Here is a 20,484-nt window from a genome sequence, read left to right as displayed (position 1 = left end):
AAACACTTAAAGAAATGTTCAATATTCTCAGTCATCAGGAAAATGCAAATCAAAACAACCCTGAGCTTCCACATCACACCAGTCAGAATGGCTAAGACCAAAAATTCAGGTGACAGCAGATGTTGGCTAGGATGTGGAGAAAGAGGAACATTCCTTCATTGCTGAGGGGATTGCAAGCAGGTATAACCACTCTAGAAATCAGTCTGGTGGCTCCTCAGAAAATTGAACATAGTACTACCTCAGGACCAGCTATACTACTCCTGGGTATATATCCAGAAGATGCTCCAACATATAACAAGCACACATGCTCCACTACTTTCATAGTATCCATATTTATAATACCCAAAAGCTGGAAACAACACAGATGTCTCTCAACAGAGGAAACGATATAGGGAATGTGGTACATTTACACAATGGAGTACTATTCAGTTATTAAAAACCATGAATTCATGAAATTCACAGAGAAATGGATGGAACTACAAAATATCATTTTGAGTGAGGTAACCCAGTCACAAAAGAACACACATGATATGTACTCACTGATAAGTAGATATTAGGCAAAAAAGCTCAGAATCCCCATAATACAACTCACAGACCATATGAAGCTCAAGAGCAAGAAAGACCATACCAAAGTGTGGATGATACAGTCTTACTCAGAAAGGGGAAGAAAATAATCTGGGAAGGTAGAGGGAGAGAGGAATCTGGGAGGGAGAGAGGAAGGGTAGGAATAAAAGAGGACCAATGCAGATAAGAGAGGAGATGAATGAGAAGTACAGAGGGTCAGGGATTGTGTGTATTCAATTATGAATAGGGTAGCCTTATACTGATCTCCTAAGTATTCATTGCTGATGAGTTCCAGCTGAAAGCCAGTTATTGTCTCCATTTGTGCACCCCAAGACTCCAATAGATGGTTCAACACCCATAGATACACAGAGAATTTTGCTTAATCTCAATGGATCTAAAAAACCTTGAAATGTTTGAAGCAGAATTTTAGGGAAGAGAGGTGTCAACAGGGTTACAAGGAGGGTTGGTGATGGTGGGTGGGTACAGTATTCATAAAACACATTATACTTTAATAACATTGTCAAAGAACAATTTATTTTAAAAATTGATTGTAATAAAGTAATTTTTACAGAAAGCATGACTTGAGGTAATTTGCTATTAGACAACTATAGTCCAAACATGTTACATTTTAAGCATCATGTTAGAAACATGATAAAGCATTATAGTAAGAAAAAAGATTCAAAATGTATACTCTTTTATATTTTGCTAGATTTTACATATACACAGACACAAAGACACACAGAGACACACACATATGCGTGATCACACACAGACACACACACACACACACATACAATCACACAGACATACATTGTTCCTGTATGTCTGTGGTATGTAGGTGCTCTTGCCTTTGAGTGTAGATGTGGACTCAAAGGTTAGCAACAGTTGCTTCCCCTGTTGCCTGCCATCCTTTGTAATTTTGAGCCAACATCTCTAGAGCCTGAAACTAGCCATTTCATCTAGACTGGCTGGTTATCGCACTCTTGATATCCCTGCTTTATCTTCACAAATGTGCAGTAAAAATCAAAAGAAAAGAAAAGAAAACCAAACCAAAACAACAACAAAAGAAACAAAGGAAAAACACTTTCTCTTACATGGGTGCTGAAGATCCAACCTCAAGTTGTAGTACTGAGCCATCTATCTATCCAGCTCCTTACTCTTTCTGTTTATTCTATTATTTAATGTATGTGTCCTTAAATGTAATAGAGCTATTTAGGAGAAAAGTATGTTCAAGCTATATTAAGCATTAAGTTAATTTGAAAACTCATTAGAGCACCACAAACTTAATTTCAAACAAAAGTTGACATGGGTATGCAAGTCACAATATTCCTGTCTCCGTTCACCTAGAGCCTTTGCCATTTGTCAACACTTCCCAGTAGAAAAATACTGGCAGATTTCCCTTCAAAGTCACCATGTCTGACCTACTGACCCCACTGAGAGAATTCAGTGGGTATTAAAAAAAATTAAAGGTTATAAAGAAATTATAAGCCGGGCGTGGTGGCGCATGCCTTTAGTCCCAGCACTCGGGAGGCAGAGGCAGGCGGATTTCTGAGTTCGAGGCCAGCCTGGTCTACAAAGTGAGTGCCAGGACAGCCAGGGCTACACAGAGAAACCCTGTCTCGAAAAACCAAAAAAAAAAAAAAAAAAAAAAAGAAAGAAAGAAATTATACAGTATGGTATATTGCCTATGATCTAAATCAATACAAGATTATTATTACCATTCATGATTATTGAACAGTGGGGATCTATGTAAATTATTCCACATAGATTACTAGGCACAGATTTACTAATCTTAAAAACAGAACATCTAGACACAGGATTGAGAGGCTGAGTCAGTTGGTAAAGTGGCTGATGTTTCTTTAAACCTGTTATTAAAAAAAAATAAAGCTGGACATGTTAGTGTGTGCTTATGATCTCAATTCTAAGAAGACTGAGACATGGGCATGTCAATAGAGTTACATGCACATACACATATATATGCTGTATGCTAGCCTATTTCAGTTTCAAGGCATTGAGAGATCTGAAAGGAAGGGGAAAAGTAAGGTTGACTTGTGGCCTCCACATGTACTTTTATGCATGAGAGAGAGAGAGAGAGAGAGAGAGAGAGAGAGAGAGAGAGAGAGAGAGAGAGAGAGGGAAGGAGAGAGAGAGGGAGGGGGAGGGGGAGGGGGAGGGGGAGGGGGAGGGGGAGGGAGAGGGAGAGGGAGAGGGAGAGGGAGAGGGAGAGGGAGAGGGAGAGGGAGAGGGAGAGGGAGAGGGAGAGGGAGAGGGAGAGGGAGAGGGAGAGGGAGAGGGAGAGGGAGAGAGAGAGAATAATGCATACACATATAAACTACCTAGTTAGTTATATCATGGAATTGTCTGCATTGGCCTGTTTTAGAAAAGTAGCAAATAGCAGAAAATGACCATTGTGTTTGTAAAATATAAAAACACCAAACCACCATTTGGTATCACAAAAATATATAGTGGAAGTTCTGTCCTTGGTAACAGAATAGGTAAAGAAAGGGAAGGAGTAAAGAGGAAGAAAGCAAGATCTGAACTTTAAATCCTCTCCAGATAAACAATCTTCTGACTGCGGGAAGCAAACGCTGGCCTTGTCCAAAGCCACAAGTGTAAAACTTGTTTGTTCTCTTCTTGCCTGTTGTTTAACAAGCCAAACTATAAAGAATAGAAATGAAAGCCCACATTTGACATCAAATCATGCTTGTATGTTGACAGTCTTTCCAGCTTCTATTAAATTTCATTATTCTTTTTAAAAGATTTTACATTAATTCATCAATTGATTGATTGATTGTGTGTGTGTGTGTGTGTGTGTGTGTGTGTGTGTGTACATGTCTTCTATAACTAAGGAGCATTTGTCAGTTGGTAGCTTCTAGAAAGGCAGTGTCTGTTTTCTTCAGTAATGTGGCCTTGTATACAGACAATTGTCTGTACTATGCATAGTACAGACAATTGGATTCAACATCATATAAAAGTAATAATAAAAAACTGTATATATTTTTACTAAAAATATTACTGCTTTTCAATTTCGAGTATAGAGAGCTGCTCTGTAGAACTACCCTGACTAGGTATTTCTGTTTAGTTTTCTGTATTATAATGAGAGGTACTTGTACATATATTTATTGACATCATAGTCCAACAAGTTCGAGGAACTCTTACCCCAGTTCAAACATTCTCTAATATGCTATGCTAATTTTTAAGGCAACCAAGTCCCTCTTACAACTGTGTTAATTTAATCCCATCCTGGTTCTTTTCATCCAGTTCTCTATCAGCCTCGAATCATGCAAATACCTATGTTCCATTTCCTGGAACTTCTGACATTTCAGTTTGTGTTCAATGATTTCTTGCTGTGATCTTTAGTATCTGACAGTTGGAACACCATCATTATCCTGTTTCTAACTCTAGTTATAATGTCTCTGACAAAAGTGAATCATTGCAGTGAAGGCTCTTAATAGAGACATTACTGTGGCAATAAAAGATGTAAATTGCAATTTCAAACAATCTACAAGAGCTATGATGGAAGCAGTGATCAGTCCTTTGATGAACTGCAAGTAGATTTCTACACAGTGTGGTCAGATTTGTCACTTATGCAAGGAAGAATAGAAACTTAGTAGTTTATACTTACATTTTCTATGTGTCTGTGTATGTGTGTATATGTGTATGGGTATACAGGTACCCACAGTGGCCAAAAGGGAACATCAGATCCTCTGGAGCTAAACTGTGAATAACACTAATAGGGGCTGAGAACTCTTAACCTCTTACTGTTCTCTCTTGCACGAGATGCAACTTTTTTTTTTTTCTGAGACAGGGTTTCTCTGCGCAGCCCTGGCTGCCCTGGAACTCACTTTGAAGACCAGGCTGGCCTCAAACTCAGAAATCCACCTGCCTCTGCCTCCCAAGTGCTGGATTAAAGGCATGCTCTTCCTAAGGTCCTGAGTTCAAATCCCAGCAACCACATGGCGGCTTACAACCATCTGTAATGAGATCTGATGCCCACTTCTGGGGTGTCTGAAGACAGCTACAGTGTACTTACCTATAATAAAGAAATGCAACCTCTTAAATGAAGAGAATTAGAGCAGGAACTTAGGCCTATGTAGTTTGAGGAAGGAGAAGGGAGAGGTAAAGTTGTTATAGGAAGTTCAGTTAAACATGTGTGAAGAAAAAAAACCAAGAAACACATTCAGAGGATACCAAACTGTTGTCATGTTGGTCTGGAACCCTAAGTATAGCATGCTGTACAAAGAGCATGAGTTTGAAGAGAGTCCAAGCTATCTAGAGTAACCTCCTCTGAAGGACTACAAGTGACGATACAAATAAATATAGTGGGAAACAGTATTAAGAATAACTAATGTTACTGACAAACACATTGGGTGAGGAAGAAATGTTCCCCCATTTTACAAAGGGATAGATTGAAATTAAGTGTAAACATCCATTTAATGCTCATCCATTAGAGATGAGGCAGATAGTCAACCCTGTTCTGATGTCTTTCACAAACTCAAGCATACCGTAATTAAAATTGATACATCTTGTCCTGGAGACATATCTCAGAGTTAAACTTACTTTAAAACTTGAAATATGAGTTTAGATACCAGAATCAGTGCAAAGAAATGGCACAGTGACATGTATGTGTAATTTCAGCTGCTGGGAGGTAGAAACGGGGAGTTCTATGGAGATGCTGGCTAACCAAGAGAGCTGTTCCATATCTAACAGGAGCTGCCTAAAGAACAGATCCATTGAGGGAACCAATACCCCAAATTGACCTATGACTGATACACACAGACACACAGACACACAGACACAAAGACAAACCCACAGACTCACACCACACACACACACACACACACACACACACACAAACACAAACACACAGGCATATATATACACATACACATACACAGACACAGAAACACACACATACATAACTTGTACATATACACAGAGAAAAGATACAGCATGAAGCTGATCCCTCAACATTTTCTCATTTTTCAATGCTATCATTGACTTTAAATCTCTGATGAATTTTTCAGTCACCTTCTTTCTGCCCTCAAACACTAACAGAAAATCTTCTTATAGCGTCCAAGTGCCTGTGTCTGTTCCTTTTACTTTAACTTCTTGAGATTGTTTGTTTAGCTTGTCACAGGTTCTTGTGACCCCCTAATATATAGGGTAGCCTCAGATCTGACTTACTTTCAATCCATTTGCCAAAACGAACTTCTATATACAAAGCAGATCTTACTCCCTCCTTGACTTCGGTGTCACAATTCCTGATAATCTCTGCCACAATGAAGGGTTGATAATGTGGCGTTAATATGAAGTTGCTATCCCAGCCCCCATCTCCATCTTCTCTGGAGCCTTCAAAGCAACTTGTATGTTTTCTGGTGATTTTCTCATGATTTCACTCAAGTGGAAAATGATAGATCATGAATCTTTCATCTACATTCTTCAAGTGTGTGATAGGTTTAGGCTTTTATTCTTAAACCCTCATCAAGGGCTGCTTTCCTCACATCCATCCTTAGGGCCATTGTTACTTTCCCATAAATGAGCAAACTGCCAAGCCCCAGGAAGAATAGCCATCCCCCACAATGAAAATTATTCCAGGGCAATTTTTAAAACATATAATTTTAAGTTAGCATCTGGTTTTCTAACTTTTCTTAAAAGCAAATCTTTTTTTTTTTTAAACAACACTATACATTTCCTATATGATCAGGAGAAGCTAGCACTGGCTTCTGCTCTTTTGAGAGAGTCCAGTCAGTCACTCTCACCCTGGCAGCCACAGCCTTTCTTTAAGCACCTTGTCTCTAAGGGCTGTTAAGGTTTCACATGGCAGCTCTGCAATGGACCACAGAGGTACCTGCTGCTTATCTTACTCTACCCAATATTGCATGAAAATCTGCCTAGTGGGGTACCTTTTTACCTGGTAAAGCCTTCAGAGACCTTGATGCTTCTCACATGGTGAATGATCTGTGTCAAGCTGAGTGATGACAGACTTCTAAGAAGCTGCACGTGTTCCTCGGGTGCCTTAGACACATCACCCTTATTAATTGGTCCAGTAGACCATGTGCATTATTGTTATACTTGAGCTTATCCTGTGGCCTGTCTTTAAAGGAACTTGCTGAAATCTAGAAGTCAAACCTTTTATTATCCTCCAGAACTCTGGGCTCAAATAGTCACTGGTAGGCATTATGGTTTAATAACACTAAATACATAAATAATTCTTTGTTGTTCTGAAGATATGGCTTTATCAATAAACATGAATACCTAGGTTTGATTCCCAGAACCCACATAAAAGGCCAGGCAGTTGTGGCATGCTTATTATCCCAGCATTAGTAAAATAGGATGTAGACACAGGGGGATTCCTAGAATCAACAAGCAAGCTAGCCTGGCCTATTTGGGTATGGTCTAGGACAGTGAGAAACCCTGACTCAAACAAAAAATGGGAGGGCACTGAGCAGTAATTATCTTATGTTGTGTTTTGGCTTCTACACAGGAGTATGTACTTACAACACACTGTTTCTACATCCCTTTATCTCAGCAAGGAATTAGTTGTGAAGACAGCATTAAAGTTACTAAACTTCCCCAAACTCATATTTGTTTTTATTTATGCTTGCTGTGGTTGGGGCTTTGCCTATGATGTCCAGAAGAAGGTTTTGTGTCATCTTGAGCTACAATTACAGGCTCTTGTGGATGTTGAAAGCAGCACTCCAGTGCTCTGGAAAGCATCAATCACTCCTAACTGCTAGCCATCACTGGACAACCCCCATCTACCAGCCCTGATTTGAAGGCTTATCCAATTGAGATGCAACAGAATTATATTAAAATTCACTATTAAGGCCAATGTCAAGCAGCTCTCATTACTGCTAGAAAGAAATTTTTCTCTCAGATGCAAGAGATAATAATAGAAATGCTTTATAGCAATGGTTCTCCGTCTTCCTAACCTTATCACATTTTAATATAGTTTTGCATATGGTGGTGACCCCCAACCACAAAATTATTTTGTTGCCACTTCATAACTCTAATTTTGCCATGGTTAAGAACAGTAATGTAAATATCTGGTATTTGAAACCTGTCAGAGGGCCTTTGGATATCTCATAAGGTACAGGACCCACAGGATGAGAACCATTGCTTTAAAGTATAATAAATTTGTTTAAGATCTCCAGCATTCCTTGAATAAACTGATAGGTTGTATTGTGTGTGTGTATGCATATATGTGTGCAGATGCAGGTATAAAGACTAGAGGATCTGAAGTGTCCTGCTATGTAGCATTCCATCTTATTCAGTTGTCATGGAGTCTTTCATTAAAACTGGTTAACCTGGCAGCTAGCAAGCTTATGCATATACTCTGTTTTCTCTACAGTGCAAGGATTATGGGTACACAAGGTAGCACTAGCCTTTTATATGGGGGTTTAGGGATGTGAACTTAGGTCCTCATGTTTTTTGTTTTTGTTTTTTTTTCCTGTGCAGGTTTTTCAATCACTGAACTGTCTCTGTAGCTCTAAAATGAGTATCCAATGTTATTTTCACATTAAGGGTCCTTGAATCCTAGGTGACCACTGCTAGGCTCTAGTTTTCAGCAGCTTGTGCCCCTGCAAAGGTATTTGGAACATTTCCCAGTTTGTGTGCAGCCAAAGCTGGAGGGAGTACAGTGATAATTAACAAAGTGTCAGACTGGATAATGGGAGGAACTGTAAAGACACTAAAATGTTGTTACCAAGGCCCAGACGCACCTGTGAAAACAGGAAGTTAATTTGTGTGAAGAATATCGCACAGGGGGTGGAGGAGACAAAGCATGTGAGATTTCCTTTAAAAAATTCATACTAGACAGAAACAAAAATCTCCACCAAAAAATATAAAAAATAAAGAATGAAAGCAGTGAAGAGCAAACAACACCCTCTGGCTGGTGAGATAACTCAAGGTCTGAGAGAGGGGCCCTCTTGGACTCTCTTTGCCCCTCTGTGACCTTGAGACAAAGTCGCCATCTTTGATAGTGGAGTTTTCTAATCCCTAGGACAAAAGTTGAGACATTGATCTCATAGCAGGTTTTTAAATAGCAATGGGGCTTTGCATACTGTCCATTTCGTCATCTCTTTAAATAACAATATACTTGCTAAGACTGCAGTGCCAGCACAGGTGACCTTGTTGATTGGATGTTAAGATCCTTTTAGGCTAGTTCCTCTGAATTTTTACCACATAAGATGCCTGGCAAATACAGAAGTGGATGCTCACAGTCATCTATGGGATGGAGCCCCTAATGAAGAAGCTAGAGAAAATTCCCAAGGAGCTAAAGGGTTCTGCAATCCTATAGGAGGATCAATATGAACCAACCAGTATCCCCCAGAACTATGTTGCATATGTAGCAGAAGATGGCCTAGTTGCCCATCAATGGGAGGAGAGGCCCTGTTCTTGCTACTTGACTCCCACAGCTTGACCCTGGCATTCCCCTGACCATATGCCTCAGTATAGGGGAATGCCAGGGTCAAGAAGCGGGAGTGGGTGGGTTGGGGAGCAGGGCAGGGGTGGGGGCAGCTGTATAGGGGACGTTTGGGATAACATTTGAAATGTAAATGAAGAAATATGTAATAATAATAATAATAATAATAATAATAATAAAGATGTTAGGCAGAGGGGCAGAGAGAGGAGTAAAAGGTGATGAAGGAGGATCTCAGTCACATTTGGTTACCCTCAAGAACTGTTGGGCATCACTGACAGTCTCTGAGAGGTGAAGAATGTGCGTGTGACATGACCTGCTTGATGAGCAGCACCTGGTGATTGGAATGCTGTTATTACTGTCCATTATCTTTAAATATTGAACCTTTATAAGTAAACACAGAACGGTATGGATGCTTGACTGCTGGTGCTCATGGGGGACTTCTATGAAGATTGGACACTAGGCCAACTAAGGAGAAGAACTTGCAACTCTCAGGGTTGTACTCTGGCCAGTCACTGGGGCCACTCTATTCTCTTTGTATATGACTCAGAATGACCGAGCTAAGTTGTTTCTGAGAACAGTTGTCTGCCCACATTAAACAACACAACAGCAGCAGCAAATCAAAAACAAACAAAACATTGTTTTCTGAAATGCTCCTAAAACTCGGTGGATCAGATTAAAAGAAAAATCAAATTTTATTTTCCAAAATAAAAGCTACCCTGAAACCCTAACAAACAAAGAGACTAAGCAGGTCAGTCCAATTACAGCCTGGATGACATTCCCCGGGATCTAGTCTTCACACAGGGGTAACGTGAAGTCACCTGATGGGAACCAGTCAGTCTTTTAATTGTCCTGTCTCTCCTTGTTTCTGCTTCACAGAGAAGATGAATGGAACTGACAGACTACTTTTTCATGGAAATTCATTGTTCCTACTTCTTTTTAAAGATCTTCTCAGTCTTTGAACACAAACCCTTTGGCCCCTCTTACTGGATTATTTATTATATTTTTATAGAGAATGTAAAATTCCAGAAATGGAAATAAAGCCAATACATGCCCTTAAATTGTAATTTTATTCTTGAAATTAACTCATACATGTTCCTCCATTCCACTGAATTTTGACAACACATATACCAAATGCCAGCAGTTGGAGGCTCCATGATACTAAGCTGCCACTCTTAGATTCTGACTAAAAATCCCTCACCCAAGCTGACTACATGTTGGGGATCTGCTGTTATCTCTTCTAGTTTGGAAATTCTTCAGTGGTGTTGGATTTTAGTGAGAGGAGAAAAGAGGGTGAAGTGTGGAGCTGTACAGAAAGCACTGAATGTTCTGAAAGAGATCTTTAGCCCTCACCCAAGACAAAGCACATTGTCTCCTTTCAAAGATTTCCTATAATAAAGTGGGGCAGGGTGTTGCAAAATAAGGAGGACTTAGTATAAGGCCTGTGCTCTAAGACCCAGGTAAAGAAACATGATATATGTGATGTCAGGTATGTGACAGGGGTCGCTCCCTCTTAGCCTCCCTTTTAGAGGAGAAGACTGGAGTAGCATGGTTTATGTGTGACTGACTCATACTGTGTAACAGTGGCCAGGTTGCCTTCGATCCCCAAGATACAGGAGTCTGAGTTGTTCCAGCCTTGCTTTCAGTCCTTTCTGCTTAGAGCCTGGTAATCTACAGAGCCTGGTTCTCACAGAAGTAAGCAGAGAGCAAGCCTAAAGGATACTAATTCATTATAAAGGATGAAAATGCAGAGGCAGGTGACAAGATCGAGAGAAAATGTCAGACAGGGAAAGGTCCTGACCACCAGGGTCTCTGTCTTGGATTTGGAATACATCATTTTCCCCAAACTCCTTTAATCTCAATGTGCAGAATTAGCTGGATTATTTGCTCCATGTCTTTGTATCAGTTCAAATATCATGATTGGGATGTTTGAGCCTTAACGTCCACAGACTGAATGCAACCCTTCCTTCCCATATCTTATGGTACCACTGGAAAAGGAGAAAAGGGGTAGGGCCAACAAGGAAAGGGAAGAAGAGAAACATATCTCTACCTTCTTCTATTTTCCTTAGAGAGCTTTGTATGAACATAAAGTAATGTTCAAAGCAGAACTAAGTTATACAAAGTCATTTACATAGGCATGTCTCAGCAAATACCATGCAAACAGCCTAGTTTGCTTAAAGTAACTCAGACTATTTATTTCTGTTCCTGTCAACTCAACAATTTTCCTGTCTTTCCCTTTGATTCGAATGCAACAATTACCTATATTTCATGTAGAGTCATTTCTCCCCTTCTATATATTGAACTATCATCATGCATTTTAAATTACCACTGTCACGAGGTCAGTTCAATTGTTAAATAGCAAGCTCAGAATCCATCAGGTACATTGTACTTACAATAATTGTTTGGTATCAAATACAATTAGTTACATATTTGTACTGTATCTGCTTTACCCTGGGAATTCCCTTTAAAGAAAGTTGGTTTTTGATGGATCTTTAATTACAAATGCTCAAGGAAGTAAATAGGAAAAAAATCATTCAGAAAATGGCAACAGAGAATGTTAATAATGTATCTTTTATTTCTAGTAACACAATATAAAGCATTGTGGATAGTTCAGAATTCCAATGAACCTTTACAAATGTAAATGCAAGTGGGCACATGTGCATTTGAGGTATACATATGTGTGTGTCAAAAATAAGTATACATCTCACAAATACGTCTAGAGAGCAACACAGAGTCTGTGTTTGTATTTGTGCATGTGTGTGTCAAATAAAAATATATACTTTATAAACACACCTATATAGAGAGCAATACACAGACACAGAGAGAGTGGGGTGCAAGTGAGAAAGAAGAGGAGAGGAATGTGTCTGTGCAACCCGAGTTGGACATCACTTGTAGTCTAGATTGACAACAAATTTGGAAAGTGGCCCTTCTGAGTTTATCTCCCCGGGTTTGGATTTATAGATATAAGCCACCACACCTGGCTCAACATTTTTTGTTTGTTTGTTTTTGTTTGAGACAGAGTCTCATATGGTCCAAACTGTGGTTCATAATATTGTAAGAGGTTCTCAAGAATTAACAAATTAATTTTCAAAAGAATGAAAGTTTACATTTCAGAACATTATGTTGACAATGTGCTTAATGATTGAAAATGAACGTGAACTTGTGATTCTTTAGCCTCTACTCCTCCAGTGTCTGTTTTTGCATTAACAGGGGTGGAATACAGGACTTCTGTGTGCATGTCAAGAACTGTAGCAAAAGAGCATCATCCCAACCCCATTTTTTCTTGATCATAAAAATATTGGTTTTTAAATCTTAGCATATAAAATGGCTTTTTCATGTGTTTTTAATGAACTGTTGGATATATTTTTAAAAACGTTTTTATTAACTGATTTTGATACAGTGATAATGAAAATAGACACAAGACTAACACTAACTCAAGCCAGACAAAAATCACAGAATCTAGGGAAGAAGGTGAGAAAGAAACCTTCCACTATCTGAGGAGCTATTTGCATCTGATATCTGCTGGGAGGGAGAGAAGAAGCTTTCTGCAATGATGTAATCACTGCTGTGTCAACCACATGACAGACAACTCTCATTCCCCAAACTAGATGAGCTATAAAAGCTGGACTGTGTGGGGAAACAAAAAAGGAAAGAACCAACTAAATGTTGAGTAGGAAGGTGGAATGGACAATTATGAGAAAAGTTTGCAGCAGTGTCCTATTCCAAATTATATTGTATAAAATTATTATCACAGAATTAGCAAAATTAATTTTCAAAGGAATGAAAGTATCCATTTCAGATTATGTTGACAAATTGAGATTTATCTTATGCTTGGTATCAATATTCAAGTCACTTATTCTGTGATTCATCTCTGTAAAATAATCATTTCTTTCTTTCTTTTGGTTCTTCTAGGTAACGTTTAAAGCCTCCAGACACTCACTTTCCCCAGATTTAAAGTATGTTCTCCTGGCATATGATGTCAAGCAGGTAAAGGAACTCTTGTGCTTCTACTGAACTTTTTCTCTGTGGACACTGAGAGAGCTAGTTTATATGTAAACTTAGAAGTGCTCAGGCAAGTTGAGTGTGGCTGTGGTAGAGACATGACTGAAATTGAGATAGTTGACTAGCAAATCACTGGAACAATCTGTCAGGTGAGAGTTAAAGGTGCATGAGGTTTTAGCAAATGTGACAGAGGCATGCTTGTTTTCAGGATAAACTCATTAGCATCAGTGGAATTAGAGGGCATATGAAGTCAGAGACTTTCCTACTGGATATGTCCTGGGCTGCAATGTATACACAAAGAGAACACTGTTTCAAATAATGATCAGTATATGCTTTGGTAGTATTTTAAGGATTTCATTACATTTATGTGTGTGTGGGGGGGGTATTGGTGGTTTTCATAATTTGAGTGACTGACAGAGGGTCACTTAGGGAGTGGATTTTCTCTTCCTATCATCTGAGTCCTAGAGACCAAATTAAGTAAGGTACTAAGGTCATTACTCTTAGTGGCAAATGCCTCTATTCACTGAGACATCTTGCCAAGCCAGGATTTGGATTTGTTGCTGCTGTTAATGTAGTGCTGAAATTGTGTGGAATCTGAAGTGCCTATTCGTACAATATAGCAATTGAGGTCTTCACACACTGAACTACTTTGCCAGCTGGTGGTAATTTATAAATATCTGTGTCGTGTGTGTGTGTGTGTGTATGTGTGTGTGCATATATGTATATATATATGTATATATATATATACACACATATACAATTTAAATGAACATCTATGTATACATTTGTATAAAAGCTGATATATGCATGACAGGGAACATAAATTGAGACAGGAACTTTTTGCTTTTTCTCTGTTTCTATGTACCAGGAATACTGTCTGTAAGCTTTGTGGATTCTCCTGTCTTCTGCCCCCACTGCCCTGTGGAAGCAATGGAGTCACAGACTTTGTATCATGTGTCAGTTTTGCTGGCATTCTGAGGATTTAAAGTCAGGTCTTCAGGTTTTCATGGCCAGTGCTTTTATCCACTGAGCTGTCTTCCCAGCACCGTTGATAGCATTTGATGTCATCTACGTAGTGTCAGAAAGTAGAACAACAAACGAAATTAACCAATTATAATAATCTTTTCTCAGTCACTGTTTGATTATTCTACTCCAGCTTTAGAGTACAATTAGAACATACATAAGGCAAGTGAGTATTTTGTAGAGTTAAAAAGCAAAGTAAGTGTTAACAGGCAATTCGGCACATTAGTTTCTATAGTGAATAAATGATGGGAGATTACTCAAGGAAGTTTTATGAGCTTTAGGACAGACAATAAAAATTTATGGAGTTAAGGCAGGAAGTTTCATATAACGCATCAAAAGTCTTTGGACACATGGCATTTCACAGTTCAGAAGACTTGCTGTTTAATGCATTAGCCTTTTGGAGTGTACATCTGATGTGTATCTTTAAAGTTTATATTTATACTGAAAAATACATTATTATGAAAAAGATGGTGACATTATCATTACAAGCTTATCTACCTGTTCTTCATATTTTTGGCTGACTGGTGTTTCCTTTGTGTTTCTTTCATTTGCAGATTTTGTAAGGTACTTGATATAGTGAGAAAAATGTGCTTTTTAATATGAGAAAACATAATAAAATACAATCCAAGGTTACAAAATAACGCTATCTAAAAGAATTTAAATTTGACCTGATGTATAAAAGAAATATTGAAATTTTATCTTTTGATTATGTTTGAATTCTCCATTTAGTTCTATACTCCATTTTTTGATTGGGTTGTTTGGTTTACTGGTGGTTAGCTTCTTGAGTACTCTATATATTTTGGATATTAGCCTTCTATCAGATGTTGTCAATTCTTGATCTTAGAGCATGAGGCATTGGAGATCTGTTTAGGAAATTTCCCCCTGTGCCAATGAGTTCAAGACTTTTTCCCACTTTCTCTTCTATTAGATTCTGTGTATTAGGTTTTTTGTTGATCTTTGATCTTTGATTCACTTCAACTTGAGCTTTTTGCAAGGTGGCAAATAAACACTTATTTTCACTTATCTACATATTGACAGCCAGTTAGACTAGCACATTTGTTGAAGATGCTTTCTTGTTTCCATTGTATATGTTTGGCTTCTTTGTCAAAGCTCAAGTGCCAATAAGTTTTATTTCTTGGTCTTCAATACTATTGCACTGATCAACTTGTCTGTCTCTGTACCAATAGCATGCAATTTTGGATATATGTGGTTTTGTGTGTGTGTGTGCGTGTGTGTGTGTTGGTACCTGTGTGTCAGTCAGTTTATGGGAATTTCTTCTCTATCCTACTACATAGGTACCAAATATTGAATTTAGCCTTGTTGGCAAATATCTTTACCTGCAGATCCAGCTTGCTGACCCAGTGAACACTGGTATGTAAGCATGTGGAAACAGTCATGGAAATCAAGACTGGAACTGTCAACAAGATAAACATTCATAGCAATAACAGAGAATCTTGAACTCAGAAATGGGCTTTTGAATGTAGGCAAGTGAATTTTGGAAGAGAAATCTGATCGATGCTAGAAGGACCTGTCACAATAGGCTGTGGACTTACCTGCCACCAGTTGGTGCATTTAGTCTGTTCCGTGTACTTTTTGATATTGTGTTATATGAAATCCATATATATATATACATATACACATATGTGTATATATACACATATACACACAATATATATACGAGTAAGTTGTAGCTGTCTTCAGAAACAATGGAAGATGTTATTAGATCCCATTACAGATGGTTGTGAGGCAGCATGTGCATGGTTGTTTGGAATTGAACTCAAGACCTCTGGAAGAGCAGTCATTGCTCTTAACCACCGAGTCATCTCTCCAGTTCCTACCGATTAATTTTTAACACAGGTCTCACTCTGTAACGATGTAAACAAAGATTGCTTTAAAAATCTGTACTTTTATTTTTTAATTATTACTTGGGGGACTTGAATACAGTTGAATTAGTTGATGGAGTGCTCTGCTAGCATACATAAAGCCTTGTATTTAATCACCAACCACCACATAAATAAAGCATGGTGGTACATACATATATTCCCAGCACTATAGATGTAGAGGAAGAGGATACAGAGTTCAAAGTTCTTGGCAACATAGAAAGTTTGAGACAAGTTGGGAATACACAAGATCCTGTTTATCACCTTAAATAACCCAGATATTTTTTTTTGTTGGTAAGCAGTTAAATGGTTAAGAACCATGCAGAGTATATAACTCAGAAATATAAAGGAAAAGGATTTGATATTTCCAAGACCATGGGTGACTCTCCAGAGTTATACATTAGTTTTAAAAGGCAACCCCCAAATCTCCTGAGTGTATGCTTCCATTTATATAACATTCTGGAAATAAGAATGCTGAGAGATGGAAAGACAGAGAAAAAATTTTTCAGGCATAAGTTTAAAGTGAGAACAGTTCTCTTTATTTTGTGTAGCAATTTTTGTGTTCTTAGTGGGGAGAAAAATGTTCTGGTTATTGACTCTGTCAGTACCCTGGATTCTTACACAATGGTGTTTAAACACTGTTTTGGTTATTATTTAGAATGATTTAAATTTCATGTTTTTTTCACTTATTACTTTTATACATATGTCTGTATATGGAAACATATGTACCACAGTATGTGTTTAAAGGTCAGAGGACAACGTGTAGGAATCAGATTCCTCTTTCCATACTGTGTCCCAGGGATCGAACTCAAGCCACCAGGTATCAAGCACGTCCTTCTACAAAGCCATCTTACTTGCTCTTGCACATTAGGTGAAACTAGCAGAAGGATAAGTCGCACTTCCATCCAAGCACATTTTATAACTACATATGAATTTATAATTAACTCCAAATAAAAACACCTAATTAGTCAAAAGATCTATTTGAAATTTTTCCTAAAACTTAAAATTTATAAAAAAAATCACGTCCAATTTATTTAATCAACTATGTAAATTATATAAAATCTTTGAACTTTTTGCTTATGTGAGTTCCCAGAGATAGATGAGTATGATTTTTTGTACTTGTTTACATATTAATTTTTCAGGATAATCTTGCAGAATTTTAAAGATTTCTGAATGAGACAGGTTAAAAATAGAAAAGCAGGTCACATACTAAACACACTCATTTATCAGTTCATGAATATCTCATTCTTATCTCTGTTGAGCACTTACCTGTCTTGGGGGAATGTCCAATGTCAGTACATTCCATGTGGTTATATTGCATATTTCTGTGGATGTTTGAATAAGAATTCCCCACAAAGACTCATATGTTTGAATGCTTAATCATCATGGAGTTGAATTATTTGAAAGATTAGGCAGATTATGAGGTGTGTCCTTGTTAGGGAAAACGTGTCACTGGGAGAGGGCTTTGTGGTTTCAAAAGTGCATGCTAAGCCAAGTCTGTCTGTCTGTCTATCTATCTGTCTCCCTTTTTCTCTCTGTCTGTCTGTGTGTCTGTCTGTCTCTGTCTATCTCTCTCTGCCTCTCTCTCTGTCAATCTGTCTCTCTCTCCATTGTTTTTCTTTAATGTTTCAAATCCCTGTGTTCCTGAATTATATACTCACCTATTGAAGCTTAGCTCTGCTCTGATCTACTTTATCCTTCCAAATTGTTGCTTATTTTTCCAGATTAGATTTATGTTTTGTTAGGGTCCAAGATATAGCCACATATTCAGACAGCAGTCTCAGTCAGGTGTTGATTATTGATCAATGTACATTCCAAGCGAGAGTCAAGATCGAAATCTTCGACCCTCGGAAGTCCTCAGAACCAGTTTTTTTTTTTTTTTATGGGGAAAAAACAACAAACAGCTGCATTTGCAACATATCTTTATCTAAACAAAGCATCTCAGTTTCACATTTAAGCTGATAGCCTGGGTTTAGAGACCAGAGGAACTGCAAAGTCCAACAACAAGATTTTATCAGGGCAGGGAACAATGGGTCACACTAAGGTTGTTAGCTACAAAATGAAGGTTGTGAGAATATGCTTAGTTTTAATATGTGATCTGTACAGGACTGGGAATTGCTCAGTTGATAAAGGCACCTACCATTAAGCTGGTAGCCTGTGTTCAATTCTATGGATCCACATATTGAAGGGAACGAGCATATTTATGTATATTGCCCTCTTGATGCTTTTGGACCCCCACAAGTACACACATGTGCAAACACATACACTAAAATACATAGATAAAAATATAATTAGAATCACATGTCACAAAAATGTTCATGCTTTGAATTTAGAAGGAAATATACTATACATTTGTATTCAGTTTGCCGATGCATAAATATTTATGGGTATGTAGACATATCAAAAAACTTTTATTTGTATATTTTCTATCTAGCTTGAGGGATTATGTAAAGCAAACGTGTCTATGCAGCCATCATCTGGATTAAGAAAGGAAAGCTTTCTAGAACTGCAGTCTAACCACTTGCATTGGAAATCACTGTCTAAATTTCACTGCTTAGCTTTGATGATTTTATATTTGATATAAATAGTTTCATGAAGTATATTATTAGGTGTATATTCTTTCTTATCTAAAGTTTAATATCCATGGTTCTCAGAGGTTCTATGATTGATTCTTCTGTACTACACTAGATACCAAGGGTGATCCACTCCACTGCTGATATAAGTTGTGAAAACTGCACATGTGTTACAGGTTCTGACTATTACAGGTTTTCCTTTTCTCTCCCTTTTTACTGTGTGTGACCTGACTTTTTCTTTACCTCTATAATATATAGAGGCAAATATATAGAAGTCAGAGAAAACTGCTAAGCACTCAAATTAGCCTACCCAAGTGGGAATGCTGTTCATCATCCTAAACCTCACAGAGCACTCACAACTTGGATGTTGATACCATATTCTAAGGAGAAGGCAGGATCAGAAATGTTTACCATTTACTTGAAGGCTTTCCTCTAGCATAGGGGTGGGTCCACCCTTCTAATTCCAGCTGTTCTGGCCTTTCCATCAGAACATAAATTCAAAAACCATCAAGGATTAATCTGGGAACACATAAAATACTTCATTGATTATAAACTAAATTTTACTTAATTAAAGTTAATGAAACTTCCATTATATATACTGTAGTTTTAATTTATTGTATACTATTTGTGTTTGAGTGCATATATATGTCACAATGTACAAACAGAAGGCATATGATAGCGTGCAAGAGTCAATATTCTGTTTATAAGGGGGTTTCTGGTTGTCAGACTTGGCAGAAAGCACTTTTCCATGCTAAACCATCTCATGGACCAGGCATACATTACTTTGGATACTCAAGTGGCATTTGTGAGATTTTTCTAGGCTTAGACATTATACATCTTTATACTTCAAATTTTTCCTTAAACTATCTAAATGACATAAACTGAAAATATTTTAAGCAATTTATCTAGAGCATTTTATTATAATTTAGTGTGTGTGTGTACATGTGTGTCCTGCACACACAATCATGTAAAGGTCTGCTGCTTATGCCATATTGCCCTCTGTTTGATACACTACATGCTCTCTAGAGGGTATTTGCTGCTACCCAGACTTGGCTGCATCCACACTACCCTGTAGGTCTATAGACAGAGTCCTCTTTATGATAAATATCTATTTTAACTAAGAAGTAATAGCTGTAAAATGAATCAGGCACGCACCACTGCTTGAAAAAGTAACTCTTCTCTAGTGAATTATCTAATTAAATTCTGGGTCTTAATACTTCAGTGCTTTACAATTACCCAGACATCTTTAAGAAGTCTGTGGGAGTAGAGTCTGGCCATGGAATTGTCTAGGCCATTAAGCTTCATACATTTGGGGTGCACTGCTATTTTGACTAATCCTGTTACTGATGAACTTGCAGAGACACCTGGGAAGATAGCTCAATGGATAATAGCATTTTCTGAACAAGTATTAGTAGCTAACTTTAGACCCCCAGAACCCACTTATAAAAGCAGTTATGGCTCTGCTTTAGTGTTAAGAGAGTGGAGGTACAAAAGAGAGGATGCTGGGACTGGCTGTCTCACTGTCAGCCTGGCTCCAGTTTCAGAGAGAAATATTGTCTTGAATGAGGTAGAAAGTGATAGAGTAGAATACCTGAGGTCCTCACATTCCCTGCACATACATGTGTGCCTACACAGACATACACAATCACATACAATAACAAGATTAGGGGAAGCACAGTCTATATTTGGATAAATGGAACAGCTTCCTCATCCTCAAATCTTGCCATCTTTCTCCTGTTTTAGCTGATGTTGCCAAACTGTTTGCCTCCCAAACTTTCTCCTTAGTTGAATCAAGTTGATAATACTGGAACAACATCAATATATTTTATACACTTGTTCATATGTATAAATATATAGCTAGATAAAAGCTACATATTTCTCTCTGAGAGAAAAATAGATGAATTTGAAGTGTCCTGAAAGCTGATCTGCATTTTATGAACTAGCTACTCTCCTACTCATCACTTCATCCCAAATGGATTTGTCATTTTTTATTAAATATTCATTATATTTACTTATT

General features: G+C 37.9%; 1 protein-coding gene across 3 annotated transcripts in view; it reads left to right on the top strand.

Moving 5' to 3' along the window:
- The window catches only part of Dpp10 (dipeptidyl peptidase like 10), a 1,511,806-nt gene that overhangs the window by 1,186,512 nt on the left and 304,810 nt on the right, over positions 1 to 20,484 (top strand). For all 3 annotated transcript variants that reach the window (XM_021165015.3, XM_021164934.3, XM_029476885.2), the window contains exon 5: positions 12,902 to 12,976. In XM_021165015.3, coding sequence (XP_021020674.1) covers positions 12,902 to 12,976 — 75 coding nt within the window. The remainder of the gene's footprint in view (positions 1 to 12,901; positions 12,977 to 20,484) is intronic.

The sequence above is a fragment of the Mus caroli genome, unplaced genomic scaffold (assembly GCF_978045245.1).
Source record: "Mus caroli unplaced genomic scaffold, Mus_caroli_1 scaffold_1, whole genome shotgun sequence".
In the NCBI taxonomy this organism is placed as follows: domain Eukaryota; kingdom Metazoa; phylum Chordata; class Mammalia; order Rodentia; family Muridae; genus Mus; species Mus caroli.
Note: the sequence above shows the minus strand (reverse complement) of the source record. Positions and strands in the feature narration are given on the sequence as shown.